This window comes from Protobothrops mucrosquamatus, unplaced genomic scaffold, assembly GCF_001527695.2.
Source record: "Protobothrops mucrosquamatus isolate PMUCROS unplaced genomic scaffold, P.Mucros_1.0 scaffold183, whole genome shotgun sequence".
Classification (NCBI taxonomy): domain Eukaryota; kingdom Metazoa; phylum Chordata; class Lepidosauria; order Squamata; family Viperidae; genus Protobothrops; species Protobothrops mucrosquamatus.
Genome location: NW_015386542.1, coordinates 693955 through 714585, shown reverse-complemented (window position 1 = coordinate 714585; position 20631 = coordinate 693955). Strand labels below are relative to the sequence as shown.

Genomic DNA, 20631 nt, shown 5'->3' with positions numbered 1-20631 from the left:
TCCCTGAATAATTGAGATTTATCTTCAACAGGGTTGGTCGAGAAGATGGTGAGAGGAGACAGGACATTGTACTTAGTGGCCACTTCATCAAAGAAGAGCATTGCATATTCCGAAGTGACACTAAATCTGGCAATGAAGGTATGGAAAAACTCAACATTTGCAGATGTTCTTCCCTATTCCTCGTGAGGTGTGCATGAGCAAGCCATGATCACCATATAGACACTTAGTGTTGTTATAACCATAATTTACAAAGTACAATTATCGGGCTTATGTGTCATGGTAATCTAAATATTTTAGCAGAGTGTTTAAAATCAACCAAAGAATGAATAACACATTATTTTGAATAAAATATTTGAAAATATACTAAGGGAAGAAACCAATGTTCAAAAATTAAGAAGCAGCTTTATGCACAGCCCAGGGAGGTATGTACTGTAGATATTTAGTAATACACAATCTGTAAGTAATTATCAGCTTCACTTGGTACACATTTATTCTAACTTTTTGAAATTGAAAGGTATCTGCATGTGATAATTGTGAGGAGTATCAACTTCCAGATTTTGAAGCTGATCTATGTGGCCCATAAACAACATGGTTAAGTTACTATGATTATTCTTCACTTCCTCATATTTTTTAGAGTTGGAGATGGCTATTAACTACACATTGGAGAATAATTATGTACATATTTCATAAAACATCTTCAATAGTTTTGACTTTCTAAATTCCATTTGTATTTTTTTACAGCTGTTGTGACCCTGGAACCTTGTGAGGGTGCAGATACTTACGTCAATGGAAAGAAAGTAACAGAACCCAGTATCTTAAGATCAGGTAGTTTCACTTTCTAAGAGAACACATTGAGCAGTAGATCCTTAGTATAAAGACCAAGTGCTTCAACAGATGCCTTGCAAAGATTGATTGCTTGTCAGACCATGACAGATTCATAAGAATTATTTTTGAAGGAAAAACTGTGTTATCCTAAATAAACTGGTGTTTGACCATGATTTGCAGTCAAGTTGCATAACTTGCATCTTATATGCATGAGAGATGTGAGATAGAAGTCTGCAACAGAGTTATTGTATCATCTTAGTATTGGATTTGATAGATTTTGAAATACAACCCATGTACACCCCTGTTAAATATGTCCCCTCCCCCTTTCTATAGGAAATCGCATCATCATGGGGAAAAGCCATGTATTTCGATTTAACCATCCAGAACAGGCACGGCAAGAGAGGGAACGAACACCTTGTGCAGAGACTCCTGCTGAACCAGTGGATTGGGCTTTTGCCCAGAGGGAATTGCTAGAGAAACAAGGCATTGATATGAAGCAGGAAATGGAACAGAGGTGAGTAAGAATAAAAGTATGAAACAACTCATGAACAAGAATTAAGAGGTCCTGGCTAAATGGTATGTCAAACACTTTACATATAGACATCCAAGGTATAGGGCCAAAGGGAATGGGAAAGATCTCTGTCTGAGACATCCAGATAGGCTCTACATATCAGGGAACCCATCATTTTTTTGCTTATATATGGGTGGCAAAAATGAAAGGCTATGGACGTTGTCTCTGATTGTTGGTCCTGTACTGTCAATTTTTCATTCCTGTTTCTAGGCTTCAGGAATTGGAAGATCAATATCGAAAGGAAAGAGAAGAGGCTAATTACCTTCTGGAACAACAAAGACTTGTAAGGATTCCTTTGATTATGCAATTTCCTGAATTTTAGGATGTATGTCTTATTGTAACAATTGTGTTCAAAATACAGTTCAAAATCATGTTCATAATGGTGTATACAAGGAAATGTACATGCAAATGTTTGTGCATTTTTTCAGAAATTTTGCAGAAATTTAATAAATTATGATGAAATATATGAGCCTAGAATGGGCTAGAAATAGACTGATTTATCTAGTCTTTCCTAGTTATTTGCAAAAGGAATAATGTCTAGAATATGTCATATGTCATGTCATGATATTTCTGATAAACTTAGTTTCACCAGTCATGTTTATCAAACAACAGTCACCAAGTTCTCACAAACTGTTTAACATAGAATTCTATAATTCATTAAACTGAAAAGCCAATTATTAAAGAATTTACTATTTGGAATAGCTTCATTTCCCAGTTTTACAGGCATTCAAACTGCAGTAAATGAAGAGAACACAATAAATTCTTTTCTTTCTTTTTTGCAATAATTGTATTAAATGCTACATTAGAAAGATAAAAACCAATGCAAACTAAAAGAAATAAAATAATAAAAAGAAAAAAATAGAAAGTGCAGAAAAAAGAATAGAAAGAAAAATAAAAAAATAAAAAATAAGAATATAGTAAAGAAAAAGAAAAAAAACATATAAAGAAGTAACTTCCTCCTTAGTATAAGTAATAGTATACATATGAACAATTTTAGTAACATCACTTTCTCCTAAACTACAAAGAAAATCTATTTTTCCCCATATCTCATTCTTATCTATACACAAAATTTTAAATCTTGTCATTCAGTTCTAGTCAACAGAAGTCCATTAAGGGTTACTAGAAGTAGCAACATACAGTATCTATTTTAACATTGATCAAATAAACCGCTTTTATATAATTTTCATTTACTTTTAACAATCTTGATGTTTAATCCTTTCAAATAATGTCCTAGAATTTGATTTCTTTTTCTTTTCTTTTTTTGTTTCTTCTCACAAAATCCTCTAACAGGCTTCTTTTGTAAATTTAATTTAGGAAAGTTATTCAAATCACTCTTCTGGCTTATTATGTGTGTGTTCCTTTTAATTATTAAGACATCATGTAGTTTCATTTGTATATCCAATATATCATCTTTTTTCAGATCATTCTTGTAGCGTTCCATTTTTAAATTCATGTTGAAATCAATTTATGTCTAGTTCGTAAAGCTTGTTCCTCTTCCATAATTTAATTTACACACAGTCTATATATAATGAGTCATTATTAAAATTAAGTTCTGAGTTAATTGTTCACAAATATCTTTCAATGCATCCAATATTATTTTGTTCTGTTCTGTATTAACAAGTTGAGTATACTTCTTTAGTTGTAATCTTTACTTCCTCCTGATTAATTCTAGTGTCCAACTTTCAAAGTCTCATCTTGGTTTTTTTTCAGACTTCAAAACAGCTATTTCCAACAGGAAGGATTCTTATAATTAATTTCAAAGCTATCTGGAATCTTAGTCCATTTATAACTTTCTAAAAACAACACTTTAATCACCCTTTTGCCATTTATTCACTCAAAAATGATTTTTCTAAGTCCTTAAACCTGTACTTTAAACTATTTTCATTAAGGCTCAAAGGAACCTCACCCAGTAAATGCCATAAAACCTGCCTTTCCAAAGATTCTTAATATTTGAAAAGCAGTAAAAATAATTCCAAAATGATTAAGAAATGAGGCTCACCTGAGCTTTATGCTGATATAGGCTACATTACGAGTTTAGTTGGAATCCCTCAGTTCCCAGCTGTTCATCCCTCTCTAGCTCAGTGTTTCTCAACCTTGACAATTTTAAGGCATGTGGACTTCAACTCCCAGAATTCCACAGCGGAATTCTGGGAGTTGAAGTCCACATGCCTTAAAATTGTCAAGGTTGAGAAACACTGCAGCAAAAACCTCAGTTCCTGTAGTCTACTTGGGATGAGCTGGTATTCAAAATACATGTGAGTGATCTCATGATCTCTCCTTTCTCCAAAGAGATTTTGCTGGCCAGGCTTTATCTTCTGGCCACTGATTTCCACTGTAATGTCATTCCTGCTTCTTCAGGGATGCCATATGTCACTGGAAGTGTCAGAACACAATAAATTCTTGGCTGTTTTCCTCTTGTCATTTTAGGATTATGAGAGTAAATTAGAGGCTTTACAGAAGCAAATGGACTCAAGATACTACACTGAAGCTAATGAGGAAGAGGAGGAACCTGAGGATGAAGGTGAGCTTCTAGGAAATAAAAAAACTGCTGGAGGTAGCTTCTTATAAAACAATATTGTATTCAATAGAAGAGAATATATGTAGCTCAGGGCTGAACTGTGGAGTCTTTGGTGTTCTCTGAGCTGGGTTGTTTCCTTGCAGACTTTTCATTACCCAACTAGGTAACATCATCAGTGTTGACCACAAAAAGCTAAGAAGGGAACAAAAAAGACCAGGATATATTCCAACAGCCAACAGCCAGATAAGCAGGGATTAACACAAGAGGATATATCAAGGATTAAACAATAGTTTAATCAGGAACTATCAAGGAGAGAAACCAAACTCACACCAATAACAGTAGAGAAACTGTTGTAGGTGTATATGTGAACAAACCCCACATTGACTAGCACTGATGATGTTACCCTAGCTGGGTGATGAATTGTCTGCAACCAAACAACCAAGCTCAGAGAGCACCAAGGACTCTACAATATTGTATTCAACTGCAAATGTCCCAGTAAATGGACAAGCAGTCTTTGGTACTCTTCAGAGAAGCAACAGAGAGGAAATGTCTAGCTTCTGCTTAATTGGTAAGTTATCCCTGGATTTATTTGTTAACCTGAATCATGTATTGAAATGGGACAATTTTATTTATGTAGTTTTGTGGGTTCAAGAATCATCATTTACATTCTTACAATTACATTCTTACAATCTTACCAAATTTTTGGTTCAAATTACAGAAGGAATTTGGCTGTCTTTTCATAATTTTTCATTTATTAGTTTTTTCTTTTTCCCCCAAGCTATTCTTAATAGATTAAGAATTCTATTCTTTTCTTTTTTTCTTTTCTCTTCTTTACCCTTTTCTATAATAAGTTAGGTTTTTTAAAAAGCATATAGTATTGTATACACTATTGATAAATATATCTAGATATGTTGCTATTTAATTTGTATATAATGTTATAAATTAATAAACATGGCTTTTAAAAATGTTAATTGTAACATTTTAAACATTTTTAAAGAGCTGTGCTCTACATTAGAAAACTGACCAAGCAGTGAATAATTCATAGAAATCTTGATTTAGAAGGGACTATTTATGCTTTCAAATCCAATTCAGTGCAGGAATCCAAAATGAAATTTGTAACAGAGAAGTCTTCAGTCTCTGCCTGAACACCTCCCAAAATGGAACCCAATTATCATTGCCATATCCTGTTTTTATTCATTTTGTGCTGAGGTGTCTTGTGACAGACTTTCTTCTGATTCTGTATACTTTTACAAGAGAAAGGCTCTCCTCATGTATCACCTTGTGAAATTGACCTATATACATGTTTCATATTATCTTGTGAGAGAGGTCAGGTAATATGGGCATACCTGATTAGGCAGTACTTGAAAACAAATAATTGACCTTACAGAGGTATTTCATTTTGTTTTGTTTATCTCATTAGTTCAGTGGACAGAACGAGAGTTTGAGTTGGCACTCTGGGCCTTTAGGAAATGGAAATGGTATCAGTTTACATCTCTTCGAGACCTACTGTGGGGCAACGCCATTTTCTTGAAGGAGGCCAATGCGATCAGTGTGGAACTGAAGAAAAAGGTGAACAGTTTTTAGAAAATAAATATTTCCTTCCTTCCTTCCTTCCTTCCTTCCTTCCTTCCTTCCTTCCTTCCTTCCTTCATCCTAAGTGGGTGTTACAAAATAGTTTGAAAAATAAATTTGGTCCAAGGGATGGATTCTTCCCACCCCATCATCTAATAACATCAGGTGGTAGGGCTTCAATAATGGGAAAGCCCCCCCCCCCAAAAAAACACCTTTTGCTAAATTTAAGTCCCATCTTTTCTGTAAAATACAGAATTTAAAAAAATGTGGTTGCCTTTGTGACTTTGTGACAATACTAACCAGCAACATTTATATTTTACTTCCAGGTTCAGTTTCAGTTCGTACTCCTCACAGACACCTTATACTCACCTCTGCCTCCAGACCTGCTTCCTCCAGATGCTGCCAAAGACCGGGAGAAACGTCCTTTCCCAAGGACCATTGTGGCAGTAGAGGTGCAGGACCAGAAAAATGGAGCAACCCATTATTGGACTCTGGATAAACTCAGGTAGGTGTAATATTTTAAAGCCAAGATGGCTACTAGCTGGCTAAAAGAGGTGATTTTTAATCATGTAGGGGAAAAAATGGCATGATATTCTTAGCTGGAAGCATAATGAATTAACTTATTTTAAAATACAACAGGAGTTTCTTAGTGAAAGGAACATGAGTTAAATTGCCAGGCTAAATCATGTTACTGCCTGTTAAAACAGCCACTTCAGTGGACAGTGATTTGGGCTGAGAGGGTTGAATGTGGTAAACAGAATTATATTACATAATATGTAAGTCTGCAGAATTACCCAGTCTTTGGTGCAAGATGGCCATGTTAATTCATAATACTATTTGGTCTGTGGTGGAGATCTCACATGCTCCTTTTTACTTATAGAAATAGCAATAGCACTTAGACTTATATACCACCCCATAGTGTTTTACAGCTCACTGGGTGGTTTACAATGTCAGCATATTGCCCCCAACAATCTGGGTCCTCATTTTACGGACCTCAGAAAGATGAAAGGCTTGGGATTGAATGCCACACTTGGGCAGACTATGCCTGCAATACTGCATTCTAACCACTGTGCCACAAGGGCTCCTTATCTTGATAGGTTCATCACATGGACTGAAATCTGATTTCTATGCATGCCAAAATAATTATAGTTTCCTTTCCTGCTGTTAATTCCCTTCTCTGCTATAATTCATTTCCCTGTATATGGGCATTTTATTTTTAAGCATACCAAAGAAGTTATATATCTGTGAATAGCTATGACTTCAATGGCTGCAGTCTTCAAATCTGCAAATATAGTCTCTTATTATAAATTCAGACATCCTCAGAACTTTGGAGCTTTTTTTTATGTCTGCGTATAGTACACAAAAACAGTAATATATACATCAAATCTGACAGCAATCTAATGTCTTGCTCCAAACTGATAAAAATGGCCATTGACAGTCTTCTGTCAATGCAAGGGAAGCTTTTTTAATATAAGCATCAGAACAGCCATATATATCTACTAATTCTGAGTATGCTGATGTATTGGTATAGGTCTAATTCTGCAAAATAGGTTCTTTCTCCAGTTTCTTTCCATTTCTTGAAAATCTTTTTATTTACCTGACTCGAGAGCATGCATTTAATATGTCTGAACAAGCAGAACAGGTTCCTATACCAAATTCTTAGTATATCAAGTAAGATAGTGTATGTACAGGTAAACTGGTTGGACAATATTTTCTCAACTACTGTTTTGATAGAAAATCTATTTTTTCCACCATTGCAGGCAGAGGTTGGACTTGATGCGGGAGATGTATGATCGGGCAGCTGAAGTGCCCTCTAGTGTTATAGAAGACTGTGATAATGTGGTGACGGGCGGGGACCCCTTTTATGATCGCTTTCCTTGGTTCAGGCTGGTTGGCAGGTGAGAGTTTTGGTTTTCTTTGTCAAAAAATATAGAGCAGAACCAAAAAATAAATAAATCCATAGCTAGGCAAAGCAAATGGTATGTAACGCAAGCGCTCCTTCCACTAAGGATTAATGATCGTATTACATTTCAGATCACAGTTCAGGATGTTAAGATCACATCTCACATTTGATAGGAAATCAGGTCAACATCTCCATTCCATGTTGGAGTGGATTGTCCATTCATTTGATGCAGAGCCTTTTAAATATGATCTGCAAATATAGTTGCATCATATATGTTTTTCACAAAACCATACCTAGTGTCCAAATGCATGGAGTCCAGAATACTGAGAGCTGAAACTTTCTGCAGCAAGATGATTATGGTCTGTACGCTCTGTGATTCAGCATGATGCCCTCCTCGCTTCCCAATTCTGTGTAGTTTAGCTCATACAAGCTAAGTTGTAGCCCATCATTATAACTTTCTGCTAGCTGAATATGATTTCTGAATTGTGAAAACCATCACAATTAGATGTGATGGGAACATGACACCAGTTCATTACCTTATTACCATGTAGATCCTCTTAGAGTATAATGCTTCTAGATGACAACTGTAGCAACCAAAACCAACCAAAATCAAACAAAAACATTGAAGGGTAGCTCTGAAACTCTTTTATAGGATTTTGTACCTTTGTGTAGGTGTGTGTGCTTGATGTATGGAGTGTGATATCTGCCTATATACTGCCTAGTATATATTGTGTGTTCTCATGTGCTTCACATGCAACTAGTAGAGAAAAAATGGCGTACCATCAGTTGAGAGTTGGTTGGAGTCCAGGTAGAAAGGGTTTAACTGTAGAATTTTAACAAATCAAAGATGTGTTAAAGAAATAATCCATTCATTTGGGAGGGTTCATAATGGACATCTTTCCCTTATCAAAATCTCAATTTGATGAAATGGACACCAGGAAAGTTTTCATCCCAGACATCAAATCTTCACAATTTTCAGCTGATGGCATTTGTGGCTCTTTTGCTAGATGTGTTTGATCTGGGAAGTTTTTCTTTAATGTCCTTCCTTATTAATTCTGCTGCTTGATTTTAAAGAAGGGGCAAAGCAAGCCTAGTCTCTCTCTGTTTCTGTCTCTCTCTCTCTGTCTTTCTCTCTTTCTCTCTCTCTGTCTGTGTACACACGTGCATATGTTAGAATAGCTGGTGTTAACATGTCTCCTATCTTGTTGTACTAACCTTAGTTCAGATATCTCTGGCTGCAACAGCTCTCCTATTTTCAACACATGCATGAGCGAGCGCATGGCTGATCTCACCCCCTCCCCCACCTTCTCGAACCCTGACTCCGACATCACCGAGCCTGCTGACGAGCAGCACGTGGGGAAGGAGGAGGAGGAGGAGGAGGACCTGGAGGAAGACATCTTTCCGGAGTACCCGCTGTATGATGGCCAGGATCCATTTTACGACCGCTCCCCCCTGTTCAGTTTAGTAGGAAGGTTGGTGAGGTCTTAGGAGAGCATGCTGGGAAGGAACTAGCTCTTTCGCATAAGAGACCTGCTTTCCCATCTCAAACACACAGGGACCGGGGGGGGGGGGGCAAAAGACATTTCAGAGGAAAAACCCCTCCCCCACCCCTCCCCAAGGGGATGAGTAGTTAAAAGGAAGACCAACTACAGACTGAAATAACACATGACAAAAGGCAAAGCATCTGTAAATGGGTGTGATATAAGCTGCTGGCAGCATGAGCACTTTGGCAATCGTACATTTCTGAAGGGTGTCTGTGTATGTGCATTAGATTGCCATATCCTACGGAAGCCACAGTTGTATTCTCACAGACTCAAAATTGAGCATAATTTCCTAAGAACTAGCACTGAGAGAAGATTCTTTGTTTTTTTCTTAATTAAGTGGGTCAATAGTTTAAAATGTATATTAATTTATATATGGCAGGATATTCACAGAAAATTAGAATCATAGATTTAATATAGTTATCCATTGATATGGGACAGTACTAACAGATAACTGTGAAATAAAGGACTACTGAGCAGAACATGGTTAAAGAATATCTGGGATTTCGAAACTTAGAATGCTAAAGGAGAATTCCTGCCACATTGCAGTTACCAGAAACACTTATATTTAGAAAACAAACTGGGTCAGTTACTGTTTTCATATATCTATACTGAAAACTTTGTCCTTGCTGCTTTAGGACAATAAAACTGACTTTGGTTACTATAAATGCCCCAATATATCATTCTGTATAACTATAACAAGCCTCAATGATGACAGAATAGTGGCACATGATTGTAACATCATAATCTAAATGTCACAATTATGTAATAATGGCTAATGCAGATTTGCAAGCTACATCATTTGTGTGGTGATGTCATAATACATGTATCATCATTTATCTCTCTATATCCCAGCTGTGGACCCATGGCATCCTCATCTTTGCTTGGAAAAACAGAAAAATTGTCCTATTTTAGTAACTAATGCATAATCTGATCATCTGAGGAAGTATAATCCTAGAAATCAATCAACAGGATTGGGCCAAGCTATAATGTGCTTTATTTAGTTTTACTTAAACCATTGCAGCTTATTCAAGAACCATGAATAAAACAAATCATGGTGAAATATAATATGTGGACCCAGCCTCATTGTCTGGCAAAATATTGGCTGTGTTTTTGCAATATCTTTATCAATTTGCACAGCCCAAATTATTTTTGTCTCATTAGACAACAGCCAAACACTGTCCTTCACAGGGCTATTGGAATAAGCTTGTAGAAAGATGACTTAGTTGATATTAAACTCATTGGGAACCTTGGATTAACCCAGATAGTCCTCGACATATAAGCATTTGTTTAGTGACCAAAGTTACAATGGCATTGAAAAAAGTGACATGACCATTTTTCACACTTACGATCATTGCAGCATCCCCACAATCACGTGATCAAAATCCAGACACTTGGCAACTGGTTCATATTTATGACGGTTGCAGTGTCCCGAAGTCATGTGATCACCCTTTGCAACCTTCTGACAATCAAAGTCAGTGGGAAAGCCAGATTCACTTAACAACCGTGTTACTAACCTAACGATTGCAGTGGTTCACCTAACAACTGTGGCAAGAAAAGTCGTAAAATGGGGCAAAACTCACAACAAATATTTCGCTTAGCAACAGAAATGTTGGACTCAATTATGTTCATAAGTCAAGGACTACCTGTGTAAGGTTCTTTCTTTGGTATTTAGAGCAAGTGATTAAATCTGAAAAAGTATAGAGCTGCTGTGCTTGTAATGACTGGGTAGCAGACGAAATTTCAGCCACCAAAAACCCCTTTTTCTGTGTAACTATTATCAATATAGGCATGGACAGACAAACACGTGCATCATGACATCATCAAACAAATGGTATGACTTTTGCACTTATGCGAGACATCATGAAGTCATTAGATAATTGTCATTTTTTTTATATCATCGTGGCTTGTTATAGCTGCAACAATCTTTGAGAGTTCAGAAGTCTTGCATCTGGGCCATCCTAGTTCAGGCTGGAAATCCTGACTTCTAGTTTTCTCTCTGTTAAGTAGCGTTTAGGAAAATGGGAGCAAGTCGAGGGAACCAAAAGGCAGAGAGGGATAAGGGGGGAAGAGTCCTGCAGTCTCAGACCGAAAGAGCTGGCTTCTTCCCTTTTTTTTTCTCCTCTTGGGGGATTTGAGATTTTAAATCAACAAACAGGCCAAACTACCAAATAGTTCAATGAGGGAATACCCTCTTCCCCCAATCCTGTGAACTGTTCTTGGGGGTCTTTTGAGTCAGTCAAAATTGACTCCTCCCATGCAGCAGCTGTGCCGTTCACATTTCTCGTGAAGTGTGCTTTGATTGGATCTTTGTCTTTGATTTCTATTTATTTTTTCCTTATTTATTTATTTTTAGCTGCTGGCTCTATCTCCAAAGCTTAAGCAAAATTGGGGGGATGGTTATTTCACTTTTGTCTTCTTTTGAAAGGCTTTTCTTTGGTCTGAGCATGCCATCTTTGCACCTCACCAATCTTGTGGTTAGCGACTCTGTTCCTTTAATGACACACAGCCTCTCTTTTCTGCCTTCCTTTATTCAGCTCTCTTCTACCACCTTTTTCTTCTTCTTTCCTTCTTTCCTCTTCTTGCTGATTCCTCCCCTCAACCTCTCCATCTCCTTATTTTCTTTCCTTCCCTTTGAACAACTGTATGGAAGAGCAATTTCAGCCTTGAAATGCTTAATTATTGGTTTAATTATTTCTGGCCTGCTTCACAATGGTAATGCAATGGATGATCTATCCAGTATCAAACCATCAAATATCAGAATAGATCCAATATAAAGTTTGAGATAATGCTGCAGAATGACTGGATGGGTTGATAATTCTTTGTGATCTATAATAATGTTTTTTTCTCTCGTGAAAACAGACACTATGCTATTTGTCCTTCCAACCATCAGCTTTTGTTGGTTAAATTTTTTTAATTTTAATATCAAATTAAACATTTGAATGGAACCTTTTCAAAATAGTAAGGAGTCACCTGGACAAATAGGAAGGGAAAATCATGGTTTCAGGACTCATTGACATGCATTGAGTCTGAAAAATTATATTTTTACAAATCTAGAGAAAATCATCACCTCATGTGTAAACAATCAAAACATGCTGAGCAAAATAGTTTATATGTTAAACTTAGCTTGATATGTATTAGACACATATGAATAACTTAGCCACTCCGTTCACTATTGTGCCAGGAGAACAGGATAACTATTAGTGCTAAAGCATAATTTTACTATCAGGTAGGAAACAAAATCTATAGAATATTTTATATTGGCCCATAATAATTCTAGAATGCCTGCCATATACCACAGAGAAGATTCTCATGAAGTTTGTTAAGAAATGTTTCATCTCATACAGTAAAATTTATTGCCCATTTTAATATTGTTGCAGCTGCCAGGTTTTAATGAATTGCTTCCTATTAATTTCTAGGAAGGGAATAGTTAGAATAACAAAAATAATATTAAAGGAACTTGGGTTGATATAATTGATTTAAATGATCCCAGTTCAATAATCCTGTCCAGGACAGGATACAATCAACATATCTTATTTCTATATAATGCTTGTTGGCTATCTTATAGAATCTTAAATTCCCATTTTTATTCCTTATTAATCAACTATATGCATTTGTACTCCCTGATTTCCATAACTATATCCATCACTGAGAATGTGACAAAACTGAACATGGAGATTTTAACATATTAAGATAAAAATCTGGGACAGAAAGTGTTAAATAAAAAATCCATCAGTATGACAAATGCTTGCTTTTGTTTCTTTGTATGATAGTATGATACTGAGTGAAAATAGCTGAACAGTTCAATCTGGACCTAATGAATAGTTTTTCTATTTCAAAATAATGAATTTTAAGCAGAGGTATTGGGGCATTTTCATATGTGAAATATTGTCCTATAACTTTAGTATAAAAACCTATTTTGATTGTAACGTATATCTGATTGCTTTTTCATGTCCCATCCTTAGCAATATTTATAGATGGCACATGAATACGTACACATTTAAATTTTCATAATTTCTGAAGTCTAGCTTTTCTGGCTTACTGGCATATTGTAATCTGCTGCCAAGTGTCTTGTCCTAACTTGGTACAGTATGCAATTTGATATAGAAGTGGCTCTGATAGAATTCTATTGATGGCTATTTGTTCCATAAGGGATAATGCTTCTAATATATAATGGGTTGCTGAAGTATAATAGTAGTATAATTATCCTGCATGGACCTTCCACTTTAGTATATAATATCAAACCAATGGAAAGGATTAAAAATGGGATCCATCAATATATGTTTCCATATGAAAGTCATCAAGGAAATATATCCCAAAAAACAAATAATATGTACATTCACCAACATATTCTTATTACAACAAGAATATGGAGTCTGGGATAAATAGTGTTACTGTTACTCACAGGTGACACTGAAATCAGCTACATTTGGGCAGAATCTGCTGTTGTTGATCTGGTGTTTAAAAAGGCAATGAAGATCTTACCTAGCTCTATGTGGGAATGTCATCTAAGCTTCCCATGATAGATATCTTGCATTTAGTAATTTTACTCCTGAGTATATTACAAGGAATCCCTCCATTCTCTACCCATCAATGAGTTGCATGAATCTAGCTAGAACATATAATTTTCTTTTTAAGAATGCTTCTTCCCCCATTGGTTAGCTAATTAATTCTGTCAGCTTGACACGATAACAAATCATTGGAAACAGGCTTGAAATTGAATGTATTATGTCTCTCAAAATTCTCAAAAATATTCCTCTTTAGAAGGGACTTCCTCTTCATCCTAGTCTCCTTACTCCCCCCCCCTAATTCTTTCTGTTTTTAGTTTCTCCAGTCTAATTCCCATCTATCTTTTCTGTTTTCTGCCCCTTGAACCCATTGTTATTCAGCAGCAGGACCTTGGACGAATTACAGCACCCAGGGTACTAGTTGCCTAGTCTCTCCGGCCACAGGTCCTTGTTCTAGTTTCCTTCTTGCATCAGCACCATCCCTTTCCCTTCCCTTCGGTCATAAGAGATGACAGAACCAGAGGTACGCTATGCTAGCGCTCACTAACTCACTACATTTTCGCTTCATGCTCAGTACAGGAGCTCTGTTTTAAGCACGCTGAACCCCCCTCTCTGTCCGGCTGGCCATGGCTGCTTTTCTTTAGTTTTGCTTTGCAGCACCATATTGTGATGTGAGCGGTGAACTGTGGTCCCAGCTACCATCGGCTATGGAGTATGTTTGGAGAAGTTCATACGTGGGACGCAGTGACCGCTGTCCTATGTTACTTTTCCTTCCAGAGCATTTGTGTATCTCAGCAACTTGCTATACCCTGTACCTCTGGTCCATCGTGTTGCCATTGTCAGCGAGAAGGGGGAAGTTAAAGGATTCCTACGGGTAGCAGTTCAGGCCATTTCAGGTAAGAGGTGGGTAAACATAATGAAGGAGCTGCTGGCCCTTCTTCTGGTGAGCAACCTTTTTAAAAATAATATCTGTGGGGAAATATCCTCTTGTATATTTGATTTATATCCCATCTTTTATTCAAAAGAGTAGCCTTTTTTAAACTGTTAAAATGAAAACTATGGCGCATCATAAGGGGGAATGCTTTAACAAGGCATTTATTGCTAGGAATCCTGGAGAGCAAAAGTTAAAGTGTTTCAACTGATTTATAAGAACATATTTACTCAAGTCAATTAAGGAGCCATTGTAATGTATGAACATACTAACCTCAGGCAACATTGAAGCAATGTAGGTAGGAGTAACAGATATCTGAACAGGCAAAGGAAAACAGGACGTTTAGAAAGGAGGGCAAATAGTAGGAAAAGGGGAAACTTGGTTTGACTTTCTTGGCATCCTGACAAAAATTTCAATGAAAAAGTGCCCAAAAAGAAAGGTACTTAGGTCTATATGTATTTGCAGGGCTTTTTTTCTCATAGAACGCCCAGAACGGAGTTCCGGCACCTTTTTTGGATGGAACCTTGTAGGGTAGGCAAGGCGGGTTGTATGACGTGTGAGTTCCGGCACCTTTTTTTTTTCTTTTTTTTTTACAAGAATAAGCACTGTGTATTTGAAATTACTTTTTCCAACATCAAAAAGACCGGTTTTTCAATTGCAGAAACTATGCTGGAACCAATTGCCAGGCAAATCCTTCAGTGTGTAACTGATTAAGTTCTTGTCAATTTCAGTCAGCAGCACAAGGGGATGAGAGATTAATTAATTAAGATCACAGAGTGGAGCATGTTAACTTGTAATTAGCACTTATGGAAGTGTTGCACTGCTGGGAGAAAACCTGATCAAGAAGAGATTGTTAGATACTTAAAAGGCCAAACAATATATGAAGCTGTTGATGAGGATTTATCGCAAGCTAGGTGCCTTTTTTAAATGGTGGTGGACATTATAACTGGATACAGTTTATTTGATCAAGGTTAAAATAGTTATTGTCAGGCGTAAACAACCAGACCTGCATGTACAGAGTACGAGCTAACTATTTATTATGTTCTGACTGTAATATAGGAATATTCCCAGTCTGGCATCTCTCCCTTGGGAACAGTTAGAGAAGGAGCCAAGGTGTTCAGGGAGGAGTGATTCTGGCCCTTTTACGGTTGCCCAGTGACTCTAGATTAGCTTTGCACTCATCCCTTCTTCCTACCAGACTGGATGCTTCCCAACAGTTTTGTAGTTATTTCGGATAGCTTTTAATGGACTTTGATTGACAAAGAATGAATTACAAGGCCTTAATATTTTGATAAAAGTTATGAGATGAGTAAAGAAAAGAAGGGTGTATTTGTTGTATCAAGAGATGGTGATATTTTACTAAAATTGCTTGTAGCTGTGATGAAGGGGAAAGTTACCTCCTCATTCTTTTCCCCCCTTTCTCCTCTATTTTTCTTTTTTTTCCTGCACTTTCTATATTTTTATATATACAGTATATTTTGTAGTTTGTATTAGTTTTGACTTTTTCAACTGTAATATTAATAAAATTATTTTTAAAAAAGTTGGGCAATATTTCATTTAATTCTGCCTGCTGGATGGAGGACATGAAGACAAAAATGAGGAATGTCCTCTTTCTGCCAGACATCTGGTAATCCTCATGGGCAATTTTAACACTAATATAAATACAGGGAGTATATTGGGAGAAAAAATTACTTTCTTCTGCTCAGCTATGTTGTATGAAACAGGGAAAAAAACCTGTCAATTCTGACATCCAGGTAGTCCTCTAAAGAAACGAGGCAGAGTAGAGTGCCCTACATTTTCCATAAAATATGAATTGCTTACATTAGTGTGTTATTTTACTGGGCTGATGGTAGATTCCCCCCCCCCCTCATTATATTGATGCTGAGGAATTAACCTCCATTTCTTATGGAAGAGGTCAGGATAGGATTCCAAAACTTAAACAACAAGTATAGTTTTATCCCATGTCATCAGTTGATATTTAGGGAACTCCTCAACCATTTGGTTGACTGTTCAGCCACATACCTAATTGACCCTAGAAATTCAAACACAATGAAGGTGCTGGATGAATGGCCCTCTCCCAAATGGCCTTTCCCTGATGGTTGATTGAGGGATTCTCCTTATATTTTAAGTATCTTAATCAAACATTTATATTTTAAACCTATTATGGAGAAATGCACAATTCCATGGTTCTTGAAGCCTAATAAGGATATTTGGATGATTCAAGCTGCATGCTGATTGGAAAATTCTGGGAGATAAAATCCACACATCTTAAAGTTGCCAAATTTGATCTAGATAATTAATTAACCAGAACCATTTTTTTATATTTGCCTCATCAAATATCAGTCAATGTTTTTATCACTTCTTTGAATAATAACTATGAGTTGATCTGGCCTCCTTCTGAGGTATTTGAAAATAAAATAAAATTTTCTAGGGAACTTCTGTGGCTTCCAGCTTATTGGAAAATGTGAACTTTGATTATTGCTCACTGCACGTAGACCCTGCTTTAAAATGGGCAGCTATACAAATTGAATAAATAAACTTTCATTTACTTACTATACTCTCTTGCTTCCAGCTGATGAAGAAGCACCAGATTACGGCTCAGGAGTGCGGCAGTCAGGAACAGCTAAAATTTCCTTTGATGATCAGCACTTTGAGAAGGTATGCTGCAAAAACCAGGACTCTTATGAGAATTATTTCAGTGGGGTTGATTCCATGAAGATATTTGTCTCATACCTAATCAATTTTTCACAGGTTTCTTATATAGTTTTTAAATAATTCAAACACACAGGACTTTTGAAAGATGGGATATGTCACAACCTAGTACTGTTGCCAGATGTCTGGAATATGTACTGATAAAACTTCCTCACCAACAGCTCTGTGTTTACATTTCTTTACACGTATGGAGATAAAAACCTAAGCAGAGATTCTTCCTGTCTCTAGGTTAATCGAAAACAGACATTAACAACTTTCAGGTTCTAGATTTCATTGGTCTGGTATTGGAGGGATGAGTTTACATTTCATTTTATGGATACTATTCAAAAGCATACGGCATTTTTATTGACTCATGTTGACCACCGCGAACTCTTTAAAGAAGAAAATGGGATATTAATGAAATTAATAACAAATGTAACTGCAACAGTCTTTGCATATCCTTCTTTTCTTTATTAGCTTCTGCCTGTTTTCTTTTTGAGATTTGCCATATATTGTTGTGATGCAATTGTTTAAAAAGAAGAGACAAACTGTTTTATTGCCAGATACAATAATATCCATGCTTTTCTTTTTAGTTCCAATCTGAATCCTGTCCTGCAGTGGGAATGTCTCGCTCTGGAACATCACAAGAGGAGCTGCGCATAGTAGAAGGACAGGGACAAATTACTGATATAGGGCCATCTGCAGACGAAGTCAACAACAACACTTGTGCAGGTAAAAAAACCTTCCTGTTTGGGGAGGGGGAGGAAACTTGTACACAGCAATAAAATCACATTGGACCTCCTTATATAGAAAACATAAAATGCTACATTATCAGATATATTTGTATGGTGCTGATGCAGTCAAAAGAGTAGGCTGAGAAATGAAATAGGTTTACATACTGCACAAAATGTAAGTAGTTTAAAATATTAAACATTTGACACATGTGAAAATGCATTAAATGGGAATACTGCTAAATTAAGATGAGGGGGAAAGTTTAAGCTTCCACAAAATAGGCATTGTCTTATATTTAGATTACTGCAAAGTGCTTTATAACTTCAGCCACAATTAATTGCTTTCTGATGTGTGGTTTATAGACTTATTATTACCTATACTGTGTCATTCCCAGGATTTCTGGTATAAAATGGCAAACTGATTGTTATAACTTCCTTTGATGAAGCTTTTCCTCAAATATGGATAACTGATTTTCTTCTTACTTTGTTGTACATGTCAGAACAAATATGAAACATGGACAAATAAAATATGAAACTTTATATTTGAGAAGAAAGTGTTTATAGTTGCTATTATGTTTTCTTAGCCACTCCAGAAGATATTCTCCTGGATACTTCAGAGAAATCCACAGTTGATGGACCTTTTGAGGCAGCTCTGGAGCACTTGAAATTGGGCAGCATTTTCACATTCAGAGTTACTGTTCTGCAGGCCTCCAGCATCTCAGCAGAATATGCGGACATCTTCTGCCAATTTAAGTGAGATATACTTCCCATTCCACCATTTGCTATTTATGCAGTTTAGATAAATTTAGAAGACTGTGATCACTCTTTGTCATTGATCCACTCTTTTCACATGGAGATCCTGGAGAGAATCTGAGAGAATTTATCAAAATGATTTTAACATGGAGGCTAGAATATAAGTGCATTTAAAAGGTTCTCACTGAGAATAAATGGAGGAACAAAGCTTAATAGCCTAAAGATATCAATTACCCTTATGAGAGAATGTGGAAATACAGAAGAACCCTACAAAATGAGAGGGGAAAGTATTATCTTCCTAATCTTTCCACGTATTCTTGTACTTCTGATTTTTCAGTTTCTGAACTGAAAACTTCTAACAGAGCTCACTATATAGTGATGACCAACAGACTGCAGTTGAACTTGTATTTACAATTTGAATGAACGAATGCACACAGGTGCATATACACACCCCATGTATATATATATGGTTTTGAAATGAATGTGTTCAAGCATAGTAATAAAAGCTCTTTTTTTCACAGTTTTATTCACCGCCATGATGAAGCCTTCTCTACCGAACCCTTGAAGAACACTGGCCGAGGCCCACCTCTTGGCTTTTATCATGTTCAGAATGTTAGTGTAATTTTCTGCTTCATGTTGTTAATTTTGCATATTTTGCATTACTTCTCCTTTAAAGTTGTGTAAGTCTTTTAAAGATTGGCAGGAAATTAAATCCAGCTTTCTGCTTACTGGCCAATACTGGTTTTAGTTATTTCTATGTATTTTATAGTACTAGAGGTTTATATTGCTAGTTTTAAGACAGTATTTTGTTTCTAAATGACCATGAAAGAGGAGAATTTAATTTATTGTGTACAGTTTTGTCCTTGACATAATTAATGATATTTTATGCCTTGCTTTGTTGATTTCATTTCTGGAAAGTCCATTGATGAAGGAATAAAAGCCTAGAATGCAGAAAATTAATGAAGATAATGACATATATTAACACTGAAGTTTTAAGTTCTGCTTTTTTTTTTTTAGTTTCAGTGAATGAAAGTTTTAGAACTTCCAGCAAGTTTTACTCAGCTGAATAATTTGGCCATTTTAAGTTGAATATCTTGTTACGTAAAATAAGCATTTTTATCCTTTTCTGTCTTACAGATTGCAGTTGAGGTCACCAAATCCTTTATTGAATACATTAAAAGCCAACCAATTGTCTTTGAGGTATTTGGCCACTATCAGCAGTATCCTTTCCCCCCTCTCTGCAAGGATGTACTCAGGTAAATTATCATCCATGATCTTTCATTACCTTTGGTTTATCTGTTTCTTTATAAGAAGTGGAACTTGCCCTACAAAGCACTGAGATGTTTGCCTGATTTTCAGCAACAGTTTAACTTTTGCAATGCAGCTACAGTGCAGTCTGTGCCATTATAAAACAAATAAAACATGTCTTAGTATGTTTAGGGAATCATATAAAGAGACACAACACAATTGTATTACATTTAGGTAAACCAACTTGGTTAGTCAATTGAGCAAGAGGAATCAATTATCAGATATAAACAATGAATCTTTGTTATTTCAAATTCTTACACAGATAAAAATTGTGATACTGTTTTATACTGTATGTTCAGTTTCCAGTATTTGACCAAGCACAAATTCTTTTTTTGAAAGTTGGTAAGACCTACCCAATGTTTCTGCCCTGACTGATTACAGTTTATTTTTATAGTATTCGTTTTAATTAGTTATGCCTTTTTTATAGCCCCCTAAGACCATCTCGCCGCCATTTTCCTCGGGTCATGCCATTATCAAAACCAGGTAAGAGAGAAAGTATTATTTATTTAACATGAGCATTAATGAAAATTTAAGAATTTTTAGACATTTAGAAAAAAATATATTAGTGATTAATAACTGTTATTTTGAAAAGCTATCCCAAATCTTTGTAACAGTTAGTATTGTGTTGACTTCAATTGATGGTAAATTGAAATAACACACATCCTACCCAGATTTTCATAAGGAATAGATGTAACAGCAGCCTGGGGCGGGGAGAGGGGAGCTGTGCCATGTGAGTGGTGGGTTGGCATGTGCATATGCAGCTCAACTTCTGCAACCTG

At 36.1% G+C, this 20631-nt stretch overlaps 1 protein-coding gene across 5 annotated transcripts in view; it reads left to right on the top strand.

Annotated features, from left to right (window-relative positions):
- The window catches only part of LOC107285531 (kinesin-like protein KIF1A), an 82748-nt gene that overhangs the window by 38090 nt on the left and 24027 nt on the right, over positions 1 to 20631 (top strand). For 4 of the 5 annotated variants that reach the window (XM_015813731.1, XM_029283696.1, XM_029283695.1 and 1 more), the window contains 15 exons: positions 32 to 138; positions 742 to 825; positions 1159 to 1339; positions 1607 to 1679; positions 3824 to 3917; positions 5335 to 5483; positions 5813 to 5991; positions 7247 to 7384; positions 14216 to 14334; positions 16942 to 17027; positions 17654 to 17792; positions 18376 to 18544; positions 19066 to 19156; positions 19682 to 19800; positions 20280 to 20335. In XM_015813731.1, the coding sequence (XP_015669217.1) occupies positions 32 to 138; positions 742 to 825; positions 1159 to 1339; positions 1607 to 1679; positions 3824 to 3917; positions 5335 to 5483; positions 5813 to 5991; positions 7247 to 7384; positions 14216 to 14334; positions 16942 to 17027; positions 17654 to 17792; positions 18376 to 18544; positions 19066 to 19156; positions 19682 to 19800; positions 20280 to 20335 (1784 nt within the window). Of the gene's footprint in view, positions 1 to 31; positions 139 to 741; positions 826 to 1158; positions 1340 to 1606; positions 1680 to 3823; positions 3918 to 5334; positions 5484 to 5812; positions 5992 to 7246; positions 7385 to 8609; positions 8862 to 14215; positions 14335 to 16941; positions 17028 to 17653; positions 17793 to 18375; positions 18545 to 19065; positions 19157 to 19681; positions 19801 to 20279; positions 20336 to 20631 lie in introns of all 5 variants that reach the window. The other variant, XM_015813730.1, reaches the window with a different exon arrangement.